Source organism: Ranitomeya variabilis, chromosome 1 (assembly GCF_051348905.1).
Source record: "Ranitomeya variabilis isolate aRanVar5 chromosome 1, aRanVar5.hap1, whole genome shotgun sequence".
Taxonomy (NCBI): domain Eukaryota; kingdom Metazoa; phylum Chordata; class Amphibia; order Anura; family Dendrobatidae; genus Ranitomeya; species Ranitomeya variabilis.
Window position 1 is genome coordinate 987,553,245 of NC_135232.1, and position 14,523 is coordinate 987,567,767.

At 41.9% G+C, this 14,523-nt stretch overlaps 1 protein-coding gene across 1 annotated transcript in view; it reads right to left on the bottom strand.

Annotated features, from left to right (window-relative positions):
- The window catches only part of NAF1 (nuclear assembly factor 1 ribonucleoprotein), a 70,301-nt gene that overhangs the window by 51,930 nt on the left and 3,848 nt on the right, over positions 1 to 14,523 (bottom strand). Inside the window, exon 2 of the mRNA XM_077279445.1 lies at positions 13,396 to 13,838. Within this exon, the coding sequence (XP_077135560.1) occupies positions 13,396 to 13,832 (437 nt within the window). The 5' untranslated portion in view covers positions 13,833 to 13,838. The remainder of the gene's footprint in view (positions 1 to 13,395; positions 13,839 to 14,523) is intronic.

The following is a 14,523-nucleotide window of genomic DNA, read 5'->3' on the forward strand; positions in this document are numbered from 1 at the left end:
ACTGCACCCACCCCTAAAGGTGCGCAAAACTACATTCATGAAGTTTAGTAACCCTTCAGGTGTTTCACGAGAACTAAAGCAATGTGGAAGGAAAAAAAAAAAAAAAAAAAAAAAAACAACATTTTACTTATTTCACAAAAAAAAAAAAAATGACTTAGGAGCCAATTTTTTTTTTCCCCCAAGGGTATCAGAAGAAAATGAACCACAAAATTTGTTGTGCAATTTCTCCTGTGTAAGCAGATAGCCCATATGTGGGGGAAAGCCACTGTTTGGGTGGATGGTAGGACTTAGAAGGGAGGGAGCAGTTTGACTTTTTGAAAGCAAAATTGGCTGGAATCAAAGGTGGGCGCCTTGTTGCGTTTGGAGACCACATGATGTACCTAAAAAGTGGAAATCCCCAATTCTAACTCCAACCCTAACACACCCCTAACACTAATCCCAACCCTAACTATAACCGTAACCACAACCCTAACCCAAATCTCAACCCTAACTGTAACCATAACCCCAACCCGCTAACCCTAATGCCAACCATAACCCTAAACACAACCTTAGCCCCAACCCCTAACCCTAGCTCTAAAGCCCAACCCCTATCCTTAGCATAAAAAAAAGGAAGTAAATACTTTATTTATTTTACCTAACTAAGAGGGTGATAAAGGGGGTTTTGATTTACTATTTTTTTTTATTTTGATCACTGTGATAGGGTCTATCGCAGTGATCAAAATTAATCAATAGGTAAAAATTTATTTGCGGACGCATTTTCTTCCCAGAAGAAGACACCGCCGGCCAGGAGACATCACAGGGGGATGCAGGAGGGTCTAGTGACAACGGAGGTACTGGGGGAAGGGGAGATCGGGGGACCCCATTTCTCTCTCCTTTGATGTGAGAAATTAAATGGGAAATCGGACTTTTTTTTTTTTCCTTCGGTCGCTGTTATTCCGTGATTAACTGATCGCAAAACTGGGGTCGGTAAAATAAACAACCCGAATCATGTTCTCTGGGGTCTCTGCTAACCCCAGTAGCTGAGACCCCAGAGAATTTCCGACGCTGGGGGGCACTATCCACTTATTTCTCAGCGCCGTTAAAAAGCGGCACTGAGGCATAAGTACCCTTTAACTGCCGCTGTTAAAAGGTGTATCAGCGGTCATTAAGGGGTTATGGGACCCGTTTCTTTGGTATCCTAACAGTCCCAAAAAAATGGAGGGGTGGAAATGATGTTAAAAAGATATCCAAGATTGAAACCAAGTGGATTTTCACTCTTAATAGCCTAGCCCCAGATGACTCAACCACACAATTGAACATTATGCCTTATAGCCATTGTTCCACTACTGTCAATATACCTTTTTAAATAAAAAAAAAAATAAAAATGTCAAACTGTATAGGCATACGTGGCTAGAGACGGTATTTCACTGTGGTCATATGTATTACGCTCTTGCATTGGTATTAACACAAGGCACTGACAGTTCATACTAATACAGGACTACAAAGAAAAAGCTTAAGGCTATGTGCACACGTTGCGGAACGGTGCACAAAATCCGCATCTCCTGGCAGAAACCGCAGGTGCAGATTTGTTGTGGATTTTGTGCGTTTTTTTATGCGGATTTTACCACTGCGGATTTCTATAATGGAGGGGTGCAGAAACGCTGCAGATCCGAACAAAAGAAGTGACATGCACTTTTAAATCTGCAGCGTTTCCGCGCGGATTTTTCCGCACCATCTGCACAGCTTTTTTTTCCCCCCACATTGATTTACAATGTATTGCACTGTAAATCACAGTGCAAATCTGCGTTTCTGGCGGAAAAATCCGCTGCGGATCCGCACCAAATCTGCATCGTGTGCACATAGCCTTATTGTTTTTTTTTTTAACCGATGTCACAAGTGTGTTTATCTTTTAATCCTTTGCAAGATCAACTAGTGCTTGACCATATGTTTTAAATAGTGGCCTCCTTTAGCGTGGTAGTGTATCTACGCACAGAACATCTCCATGCAATGTATTCAGAGAACTGGTATACAAATGGAGCCACGCTAGCTTTATTCACCTTGATTAAATGACTAAAAGCCAGTCCTTAAAAGATATCAAGTCTGTGACGCATGAAAGAAACCATAATTACACTTTTGTTACCAAAAACAGAGGTTACTCTTTACGTCTAAAATGTTTCTGACTTGCTTTTATTACAGTGAAATAGAGATATAAAGGAAATAGAGCATAACTGAAAGGCGACTTGTGCTCCACACTCCGCTAGTTAGGAGTTTATGGGAAATGATTGTCTGCAGAGACTTTCAGCTTCAATTGTACACCGCTAGTTTCTACATGGAAAATTCAGAACTGCATGTAGGGGGGGGGGGGGGGGGGAGAGATCTTTCAGATTGATGGCAGACAAGGGTGAGGATAATTAGTGAGTTTGAGACCTTAAAAAAAAAGTTTTATTTTATGTATTACACTGAGCAGTATGTTTTTTGATTTACTTCTGGAAAAATCTCAGGATATGAGCGAGATTGTCCCGATTATGCTGCACCGTGAGCTCTGGGAATGCCCGCAGCCTAAGAGGATCGGGCACCAACCAGATTTAACAATATAAACTGCTTACAACTTAGAGCCAATGAGGATGATGTAATAGATGACACAGGACATCCATGTCAAAGTGGCTGCCTATGGATTTAGCTTTCTCTGGAGTTATGTTGGTGTAAAAACAAGTTTTTGATCACTTTTCTTAAATGCTTTGGTAGAAGGAATGGTTTATATTATATACAGTACAGACCAAAAGTTTGGACATAACATCTCATTTAAAGATTTTTCTGTATTTTCATGACAATGAAAATTGTACATTCACACTGAAGGCATCAAAACTATGAATTAACACGTAGAATTATATACTTAAAAAAGTGTGAAACAACTGAAATTATGTCTTATATTCTAGGTTCTTCAAAGTAGCCACCTTTTGCTTTGATGACTGCTTTGCACACTCTTGGCACTCTTGATGAGCTTCAAGAGGTAGTCAACGGAAATGATTTTCACTTCACAGGTGTGCCCTGTAAGGTTTAATAAGAGGGATTTCTTGCCTTATAAATGGGGTTGGGACCATCAGTTGTGATGTGTGGAAGTCTGGTGGATACACAGCTGATAGTCCTACTGAATAGACTGTTAGAATTTGTATTATAGCAAGAAAAAAGCAGCTAAGTAAAGAAAAACGAGTTGCCATCATTACTTTAAGAAATGAAGGTCAGTTAGTCCGAAAAATTGGGAAAACTTTGAAAGTGTTCCCAAGTGCAGTGGCAAAAACCATCAAGCGCTACAAAGAAACTGGCTCACATGAGGACCACCATAGGAAAGGAAGACCAAGAGTCACCTCTGCTTCTGAGGATAAGTTTATCTGAGTCACCAGCCTCAGAAATCGCAGGTTAACACCAGCTCAGATTAGAGACCAGGTCAATGCCACACAGTTCTAGCAGCAGACACATCTCTACAACAACTGTTAAGAGGAGACTTTGTGCAGCAGGCCTTCATGGTACAATAGCTGCTAGGAAACCACTGCTAAGGACAGGCAACAAGCAGAAGAGACTTGTTTGGGCTAAAGAACATAAGGAATGGACATTAGACCAGTGGAAATCTCTATTTTGGTCTGATGAGTCCAAATTTGAGATCTTTGGTTCTAACCACCGTGTCTTTGGGCGACGAAGAAAAGGTGAACGGATGGACTCTACATGCCTGGTTCCCACCATGAAGCATGGAGGAGGAGGTGTGATGGTGTGTGGGTGCGTTGCTGGTGACACTGTTGGCGATTTATTCAAAATTGAAGGCATACTGAACCAGCATGGCTACCACAGCATCTTGCAGCAGCATGCTATTCCATCCGGTTTGCGTTTAGTTGGACTAGCATTTATTTTTCAACAAGACAATGACCCCAAACACAACTCCAGGCTGTGTAAGGGCTATTTGACCAAGGAGAGTGATGGGGTGCTACGCCAGATGACCTGGCCTCCAGAGTCACCAGACCTGAACCCAATCGAGATGGTTGGGGGTGAGCTGGACTGCAGAGTGAAGGCAAAAGGGCGAACAAGTGCTAAGCATCTCTGGGAACTCCTTCAAGATTGTTGGAAGACGATTCCCGGTGACTACCTCTTGAAGCTCATCAAGTGAATGCAAAGCAGTCAAAGCAAAAGGTGGCTACTTTGAAGAACCTAGAATATGACATAACAAAAAAGTGTGAAACAACTGAAATTAAGTATATAAAATTCCACATGTGTTAATTCATAGTTTTGATGCCTTCAGTGTGAATGTACAATTTTCATAGTCATGAAAATACAGAAAAATCTTTAAATGAGAAGGCGTGTACAAACTTTTGGTCTGTACTGTATGTTGCCGATGTTACTGGCTTCCTATTTTTTCTTTTTATAGTTATGACAGAATCAGAAAGGCCTTTGGATCTCAGGATCAGCTGCTCAGCATTCAGGCAGACAATTGTAAGAGTTCCGCATTGGGATGGTGTATTGGCCCTTGAAACCATAGATCGTGTCTTTCTGGAAAAATGATGGGATCTTCTATGGACATTGTTCTCAGCAAGGGGAACCAGCTTCTCCTGGGCCAAAATAGTAATATTATGATTACCTTGGCTTGATCCTCCTGTATCTTCCTTAGCACTGCTGGAATTAGAGGCAATGAAGGAAACACATACACCAGGCCCATATCCTATTTCTGAGATTAAGCGTCTACCTTTATCAGCCTGTCTTCCGATTGAGGGAAAAAATTTGTTGCTGTTTTTGCATTTTTTCATGGTGACGAGAAGGTCCACCTAGGGGCACCCCAACGGAGTATTATGTGATGAAATTCCTCTCAGTTCAGCTACCACTCGGCCTGTTGAACTGTTTTCCGACTAAGAAAGTCTGCTACAAAATTCTGAGACCCCTTTAGATGTATTGCTGTCACAGATAGCACAGTCTCCTCAGCCCATAGGAAGATCTTCCGTGCTACCGCATCAAGATGGTGGTGTCTTGGTCCCCATTGATGTCTGAGGGAGGCTACTGCCGTGATATTCTCCGTCAGGATTCTGATACTTTGGTTCCTTAGACTTGACCCACATCTCTTTAGCATTTCCCAGACTGCCTGAAGCTCAATGAAGTTGGATGGTCTGGGGAGGATCTGATTTTTGTCAGGTACCCTGTATGTATTAATCTTCTACAGGAGCCCCCAGCCACTGCTGCTTGCGTCTGTGGTGACAGTTATAAAAGGTAACAGCTTCCACATAATCCCTTTCCTCAGGTTGGTCATGAAAGTCCACTAGGCTAATGACTTCTTTGTTATTGCTGACAATATTTTCTTGTCTAGTCCATCTCTCCTTCTGTTCCATGCTGTCAGTACCAGATGTTGTATTTAGGGTTGAGCAAATATGTTCGGAATCAGTCAACGAATCTGAATGTGCCATATTTGTGCCGAATTTATGTTTCATGATCTGAAAATATTCAGTCATTTCTACTCCCATTGATTCCAATGACATTCGGCTTTGTTTGGCGAATATTGCAAAAACAATATTCGCTGCCAATCATAATCGGAAACGAATTTCGAAAAATTTGCTCAACTCTAAGAGGTCATTGCCTCGAGTAGAATTGACTTCACTGAACCCCTTGCATAGGCCATCAGTAAGTCTCAGAATCCTCATAGCTTCTCTGATGGAAACTTGTGATTTCCCTCTGTTTCAGAGTTTTGTCTCTTTTCTGGCAAGAAGGATATCTGCTGTCAAGAGTCCAAGAGTATTCCTAGGAAGATCTTCTGCCTTCCAGGAACAAGATCTGATTTTCCCCAGTTGTTCCATCATAAGCTCTTTAAAACTAAGACGGTTGATGTTAAACTGGCATTTAGTTTCCAGGGGGACACTACAATCAACAGGAAATTGTGCAGATATTGGACAATCAATATTCCTTGTTCCCTCATGAAATATTTCCTCCTTCTTTGAGCGAGAATCTTAGATACTGGTATGATAGTATTTCTGAAGGCCGATACAAGTGTGTCAGTGTTTTCTCAAGAGAAAAGGTACTTATTTTTCTTTTCTAGGAGAATTGTAATAAACTCTTTCTTTTACTCCTGTTCAGTCAGTGTAACCTGATAATTCTTCATCCTCTGAACTAGATTCTATCTCCCACTGGGGTCTTTTATGCCTGGGAGCTATCTGGGAGGACTAAAGGTACCGTCACATTAAGCGACGCTGCAGCGATAGCGACAGCGATGCCGATCGCTGCAGCGTCGCTGTTTGGTCGCTGGAGAGCTGTCACACAGACCGCTCTCCAGCGACCAACGATGCCGAGGTCCCCGGGTAACCAGGGTAAGCATCGGGTTGCTAAGCGCAGGGCCGCGCTTAGTAACCCGATGTTTACCCTGGTTACCAGCGTAAAAGTTAAAAAAACAAACAGCACATACTCACCAGCGCGTCCCCCAGCCTCTGCTTCCTGACACTGACTGAGCTCCGGCCCTAACAGCACAGCGGTGACGTCACCGCTGTGCTTTCACTTTCAGTTTAGGGCCGGCGCTCAGTCAGTGTCAGGAAGCAGACGCTGGGGGACGCGCTGGTGAGTATGTGCTGTTTGTTTTTTTAACTTTTACGCTGGTAACCAGGGTAAACATCGGGTTACTAAGCGCGGCCCTGCGCTTAGTAACCCGATGTTTACCCTGGTTACCAGTGTAAAATATCGCTGGTATCCTTGCTTTTGCTGTCAAACACGGCGATACACGGCGACCTAGCGACCAAATAAAGTGCAGACCTTCTAGCAGCGACCAGCAATTTCACAGCGGGATCCAGATCGCTGCTGCGTGTCAAATACAGCGATATCGCTATCCAGGTCGCTGCAACGTCACGGATCGCTGGCGATATCGCCTAGTGTGACGGTACCTTTACTCTGTAATGAAATTTTGAACCTCCTCTCTTATTATGGTCCTTATGTAGGTCATAAAGGAGTGATGTTCCCCTTAAAACACCTTGGCAATACACTCCAGGCATACCATATTTTCCGGACTATAAGACGCACCCAGGTTTTAGAGGTGAAAAAGAAAATAGGGGAACAAAATATTTGAAGCAAAAAAAAAAAAAAGGTGGTAAAATTTAATAACATACTATTATATATAATAACACCACATAATAGTATGTTATGTTGGAAACTGCGGGTAGAAGATGGTGCTGCGGGACCAGTGTGGTGTTTGTAAAAGTACTATATGAAGACGCTGGAGGGTGAGTATAAGATTGGGGGAACAGGGCTTATATTTAAAGCCAGGGCTGTGGAGTCGGAGTCGTGGAGTCGGAGTTAGTTTTGGTTGGAGTCGGTAGAAATGTACCGACTCCAGCTTTATAAAAAAAAAAAAATAAATTAAAAAAAAGGATTAATATTTCATAATTGAACTTTCATATGAATTTTATAAATGTTACTCAAATATATATGTTCTATCAAACTATGAACAACAGTGATAAGCAGTTCTGCTGGAGATCGAGACATTTCTTACTTCTTGTGTGTCACTGTTCTCCACTGCCCTTATCTAATCTTATACTTGGTTAACCTCATGGTGCCCCAACCCCACTACTTACAATGTATGGAACTGAAAATGTGTTGCAAATTCTTAGTAGTAATGCTCCTCCTCTAGACTAGATGTTTACTAGGTGTGCGTCTTCCAAGCATCTCACAGCTGCTACTCAGAAGAGGAAGACTGTAAGAAGTATTATCCTTTCAACAAACTTTGCATCAGTTAACCCTAGAACGCATACCCATAGAAATCTACACATTCACGCACCTGGGGCCTTTTAGGCCTGTTTACAATTATCATGGAATAACTCAAATAAACATACTTTTCAAAGTTTATTGCAAAGTAAGGCTGCATTCCCAATAGCGCAGGGGTCCGCCAGGACGGGATTCCGTAATGGACCTGACCTCCTGGTGACCCCAGCTAAGGCTGGCGGATGCATACCTGGGGCCTCGCAGGCCTGCCAGGTTACTTGTTTTCTATTTTCTGTAAAATTACATTAGTTAGAATTTTGAAACTCTAGGTATTCCTCAGGTATATAGTTGTTAGTAATTTCCAGTTGTTCATATATTTTTATGTTATAGGCATTTCGGTATAACAACCTTTTTTTGGGACTACCCCATATTCACGCACCTGGGGCCTTTTAGGAATAACTCAAATAAAAATACTTTTCAAAATTTATTTTACAATTGCAAGGTAAGGATGCATTCCAACTAGCGCTGGGGTCCACCAGGAGGGGATCCGTAATGGATCTGACCTCCTGGTGACCCCAGCTAAGGCTGGCGGAATCCTGGAGTTACCAGGAGGTCAGATCCATTATGGATCCCCTTCTGGCGAACCCCAGCGCTACTGGGAACACAGCCTAAGATGTGTATATTTCAAAACATAATTATGTGCATAAAACAACAAAAAAGTAAGTAAACAGGCACGCCAAATATAGGCATTCTATATGCAATTTTTTTATGAAAACATTTTTTGGTTGTAGCAAACTTGGTGCAGGAATATTTATTTGTAACTTTACATATTCCCCCGACAATTCTCGCATATTATTTTTTCGGCTGAATGTTCCTTGCATACATTTTGTCCGCAAGTAGAACAGAAACGCTCCAATTTTCTTTCCTTCTTTGCTGGACAAATATAGCAGCGCTTTTTTTTTTTTCTCTTTGCTCTGGATGTTCCAGAAAGCGTATTCCACATCGGATCATTGCCTCCGTAATTTGCCTTGATAAGCATATCATGCTGCTTCTCTCCATCATAGTAGGCATCAAAAGTTCATAACAAAGTTTTGTCAAAAATAGACGTCTCTTATCTTTCCTGTTGGCATGGAATTCTGGATTAGTTTGACAATAAACAATGTAGCTATTGAGGGCTGACACATCAAGGATATTGGAAAAAAGGGCAACAAGCCAACGTTTAGTCTGCCTTTTGCACGAATACTCTCCAATCATTTCGTCCATCTTGTCGACACCTCCTTTTGTCTTATTATAATGCAGTATGATTTCAGGGTTTTTTTTCCTGTCATTGGTGTCAATACTTCCAACATAATGCATTGTACTCAGTAATATCACGGATTTTTCTCTTTCTTGGCTTTATAAGACACCATTGTTGCTTGATTGCAGAAACCAAATACACTCTCGTAGATTGTTCGCTGTGGATTGTGCTTCATGATTGGAGGAATTTTGCGGCGGTTTGGCCTCATGGTACCAACAAGTGTAAGTTGCTTTTGAAGCAAAAAGTTGGCCATTTCAAAATTGGTAAAGTAATAATCCATTGTAATATTTTTTCCTGAATTGAAAGTTGGTAGAGCAAGTGTTATTACTATGTCGGAACATAGGTCTTTCTGGACTGGAGCATCAGCTTCTTTGCCACAGTAAATCAGACCATTCATCCCATAATAGCTTGCTGAATCGCACATCCAGAACATTTTTATGCCATACTTAGCTGGCTTACTGGGCATATATTGAATGAATTTGCAATGAAATTGCAACGTCCCCTAAAGGCAAGAAGTTGCTCGTCCACTGTCACATTATCACTGGAATGGTAAAGCTTTGTACAGTTCTTGATAAAAAGATTCCAGATATAGCTATTAGGGGCTAATTTATCGGTTGCCAACCTCACAGGGCGAGTTCTCTTTTCATCAAAACGAAGGCATCTCCGAATACCCTCAAATCTATTGATGGACATAGTAGCTTTGTAGTGTGGATCTGCAAATAGGTTCTGAAATAACTCTCTGATTGGAACATCATATGATTTTGTTGACCCTGCCAGAAGAGTAAGGCCAATATAAGCATATAGTTCCTCTTTAGTTATATTTTTCCATGTTTTTTTCTTCTTGACGCAACAATACAGACAAAAAGACCGAGTATCACATGTAAACCTAGTACAGGCCTAAGAGGCCCCAGGTGCGTGAATATGGGGTAGTCCCAAAAAAAGGTTGTTATACCGAAATGTCTAACATAAAAATATATGAATAACTGGAAATTACTAACAACTATATACCTGAGGATTACCTAGATTTTCAAAATTCTAACTAAAGTACTTTTACAGAAAATAGAAAACAAGTAACCTGCCAGGCCTGCGAGGCCCCAGGTATGCGTTCTAGGGTTAACTGTGAGTACATGAGGAATAACAGTATTACTGACCACTAGGGTTGAGCGACCTTGACCTTTTTAGGGTCGAGTCATGTTTTGCGCAACCCGACTTTTTGAAAAGTCGAGGATCGGCCGGAACACGAATGAATGAATCTCTCTCATAGCCGTGCACGCCCCTAACCCCTATGTCATCACTCTGCCCACACTCCTTCATTGGCTGAAAAAATGGCGCTAAACGCATCATACGAAACGCGACTTTGGCGCCAAGATCGCATACCGCATGGCCGACCCCACACAGGGATCGGGTCGGGTTTCATGAGACGCCGACTTTGCCAAAAGTCGGCGACTTATGAAAATGAACGTTCCGTTTCGCTCAACCCTACTGACCACTACTATATCAGTTGTACGACCTGGCAATAATTTTGTACAATTGTTTTTAGGAAAAACAATTGTCATTTGGATTGTGAATGCAGAATTAAAAACCTGAGAATGTCAAAGCAGTGTCACATTAAATCAGCTGTATTTGAACATTTCACCATCACTCAAGATAGAAAACATTATGTCTGTCAGTGTATGACAAATGATCCAGACAAAAACAAATGCTGTGAAGCCAAGATCAGTGCATATTCAGGCAAAGATAAAAATGCTCCTACCAGAGCTTCTAATCTAAAGAGACATTTAGGCTATGTGCACACGTCAGGATTTTGTCAGGATTTTTCATCAGGATTTGTAGCCAAAACCAGGAGTGGAACAATTAGAGGAAAAGTATAATAGAAACATATGCACCACTTCTGCATTTATCACCCACTCCTGGTTTTGGCTACAAAACCTGAGGAAAAAGCCTAAGAAAATCCTGAGAAAACCCTGAGAAAATCCTGACGTGTGCACATACCCTGACAGCGCTTTCATCCAGAAGTACTGAAAGCAGTGGATGAGAAAGACTGCATCCAAACCAATGAACCCGTGCCCAGCTCTTTCAGCCAAACAAAGGAGCAGAGAACTTTGCAGCCATCAGTTGCAAGATATTTTGTCAGTGACAAAGTTACTGTGCAATGACAGTAGATACATTTAAAAAAACAGATCATAGAGCTTGTTGTAAAGGATAGTGTGCCTATTTTATTATTTTCACGACCAGCTTTTATGTGTCTGAATGGGGAAATGGCCCGCAAGCTTGGTGTTTCGATCGAGAGAGAGAGAGAGAGAGAGAGAGAGAGAGAGAGAGAGAGAGAGAGAGAGAGAGAGAGAGAGAGAGAGAGAGAGAGAGAGAGAGAGAGAGAGAGAGAGAGAGAGAGAGAATTAGAAAATTAGTAATCGAAGAAGCTTTTAAACAAAAGGAAGAACTTAAAAAAAACTCTCAAAGGACGCTTTCTGTTTCTTAAAATGGATGCCTGCACACGTCACAGAGTGAACTATTTTGCCATCAATGTCCGATTTGTTTGTGACAAAAATGAAATGGTTACCAAGTCATTGGCAGTAAAAGACACCAAAGCTCATCACACCAGTGAGTTTCTCCAGGTCTTGGTGGAAAAGGTTCTGCAAGACTATGAACTTAAAGAGCAAGTTCTTTCTGTCATAACTGACAATGCTTCAAATATGATAAGTACTATTAAGCTAATGAATGAGTGTAATGACGGTGACCAGCAGCTAGAAGAACATTCTGAGTCCACAGACACAGAAATGTTTGAAATAGAGGAACACAGTATTGTAACTGAGGAGCAAACTGAAGTTGCTTCAGATGAACAGCACCATGATCGTTTAGATGATCTTGTTCAAACTGTGTCAATACGTTCTTTCATTCATCACATGCACTATGTTTTGCATACGCTACAGCTGGCTATAAGAGACAGTCTGCAAGAAGGACATGCTCCTGCACTGATTGGCAAGGTGAGAAAATTGGCTACTGTTGCCAGAACCCCTAAAGTTGACTCAATTTTGAAGAGACGTGCTGGAAAAGGGGCAATTATTGATCAAGCCACACGATGGGGCAGTACTTACTCAAAGATTCAGCGCTTGGTTGAACTGAAAACCTTTCTTGTAGACATGGCTAACCCTCAACTGACGCTACATGAAAGTCAGTGGAATCAGGTGACTGAGCTGGAAAAATTGCTAGAGCACCCATTTACAGTGACTAAAAAATTACAAGCAGAGGACTTAACTCCAGGTATTTTCTTAAAGGAGTGGAAGAACCTGATGTTTCGCCTGTCCCAAAGAGGAGGGTTAATTGCAAGTGGCATTGCTACATCAATGAAACGGAGAGAGGAGCTACTATTACAAAATAACATTCTTTTGGCAGCTGTTTACGTAGACCCAATGCATCGGATTCTTCTAGATGATCAACAGCTAACTAAAGAAAAAGAAGCTCTGTTTGAAATAGCAGTAAGGATGAAAGGGTTGCAGAACAGTCAGGAGGAACAAGATGAATTTGGTCGTCCTGACACATCTTCACCCTCATCAACTGATGAAGAATTTAATTTCGAAAAATATTTGGATCACAAGGACCGTGCAAAGCGTTCCCGCATAGAAGAGTCATCCCCATAAAAGAACACAGCCAGTACATTTTAAGTCCATTTATAAAGAGAATTTGAATCAGCAAGTGCCACAATACTGCAGCACAGAGCTAAAATCTGTCTCCTATGAAGCCTTTACTTTGGCAGGGTTTCACAGGATTCTTCTCCGATGCCAGGTCATGTGACCACAAGTATGGAATTTGACTAGAAGTATGCAAATCTCAACTAGACACGTCTGACCACGCTTAACATGCTTACATTGAGCGAGGTCATGCTCAGCTAGTCAGAACATATGCAAATAACATGCTTACAGTCATGCACCTTCAGCCCCCTGTGCTGGCACCGGAGAATCTTCACATCGCGCAATGTGAGGAGTCACAAGTCTGCAGACTTGTCCCCCAAGACCGGACAATGCCTTTAAAAGATGCAGTCATAGAATGACAGTGGCATTTAAGCCGCTGGTTACTGTTACAAGCAAATGCCAGCTTAATAACACAACCACCATCTGAACAGCAGGCTCACCTCCAGAGCCTGCTCCATAGTGCATCCTGTACATGGGCATCACATGCTGAGAAGAGGTTAAAGGGTCCATGTCACACGATACTAAAAGGCAGACGTTGACGAATATGCTGCCTGTAATCAGGAACATTGACACTGAACATAAGAGGCAGTACAGCAGGTAGAGCAAACTATACATGGTACAACAAGAATGAGAGGGTTCAAATAAGAAAATTACAAACTTGATACTCTAAAAATGAAAAAAAAAAAAGTTACAAAAAAAAAAAAAAAGGACAATTCCTACCTGTCTGATGAGGAGTCCTCTGAAGAACTCGCTCCATCCTCTATTTTAACATAATCCAGAGGACAATCATTTACAACACCGGCATTGTGGTCACTTATTGTCTGATTTCTGAAATGTAAGCCTTCCAGCTGTTCGGCTACCTCCATATCTTCCTGTGGCTCCACGATACAAGGCAAAGATTGAATCGGTATATTCTCTTCAGTGACTGCAACTGCTGTGGGCGAAACCTGTACTCCACCATCATGAGAAGAGGCTTCTTCTATGGGTACAGCTTGGAGTTGTTCATCTACGATATCATTACACTCGGGCAGTGGCGCGTTGTCAGACGTACATGTCTCGGTTACAGAAGGCAATAAATTTTCTCCTCCGGGAAGGTGATTGTTCGGCAATTCATTTGTAGGTTCTGCAGGTACAGACATTTTCTCCAGTGTTTCCATGTTAAGCTGGAATCCACAATGAAGAGCAGTTAATACACAAATTACAACGAGGGAACAAGTAATAAACCTTTGAAATGTCGACCTATCGGAGCTGTTTGAAGCATATAACAATTTAAGATTTGTTGTTTATTTTTCTTATAAAATGTAAAATAAATGATTTCAATACTTGATATTTTAAGCAATAAAGGGGAGCAGCTGCTGACATTTTCCATGATCATCAGGGGTGGTACTAGCTCGTATTACGACTGCAGTAAATGTGGGCGTGGCCTGCCATCATTCCATTGAAGCCGTAGTCTCCCTTAATAAAACAAAAAAACACCATATCCCTCACCTGTTTGACGTTCTGTCCCACACCGTAATCCATTTCTGGGGATAAACAGTTTTCAACCTGGTTGGTGCCAAGATGCGACCGCCCAGGCTGAGAACCACTGAGGAATGAGCTGATGCGAGCGCAGCGTCAGTGACATCATCAAGGTAACTAGGTCACTGAGGTTGCGCTCCCAGCCGGGCTGAACTGCGGTGAAATCAGCACCACGAGAAAAAGTCAATGAGTTTACCATGAGAAATTTCTCACGGTGAATTGCTGTGAACTCACTGACTTTCTCATGGTGCTGAGGTCACTACAGTTCAGCCTGGCTGGGAAGGCAGCATAAGTGACCCACGGTAACCTTGATGAAGTCACCGCCATTCA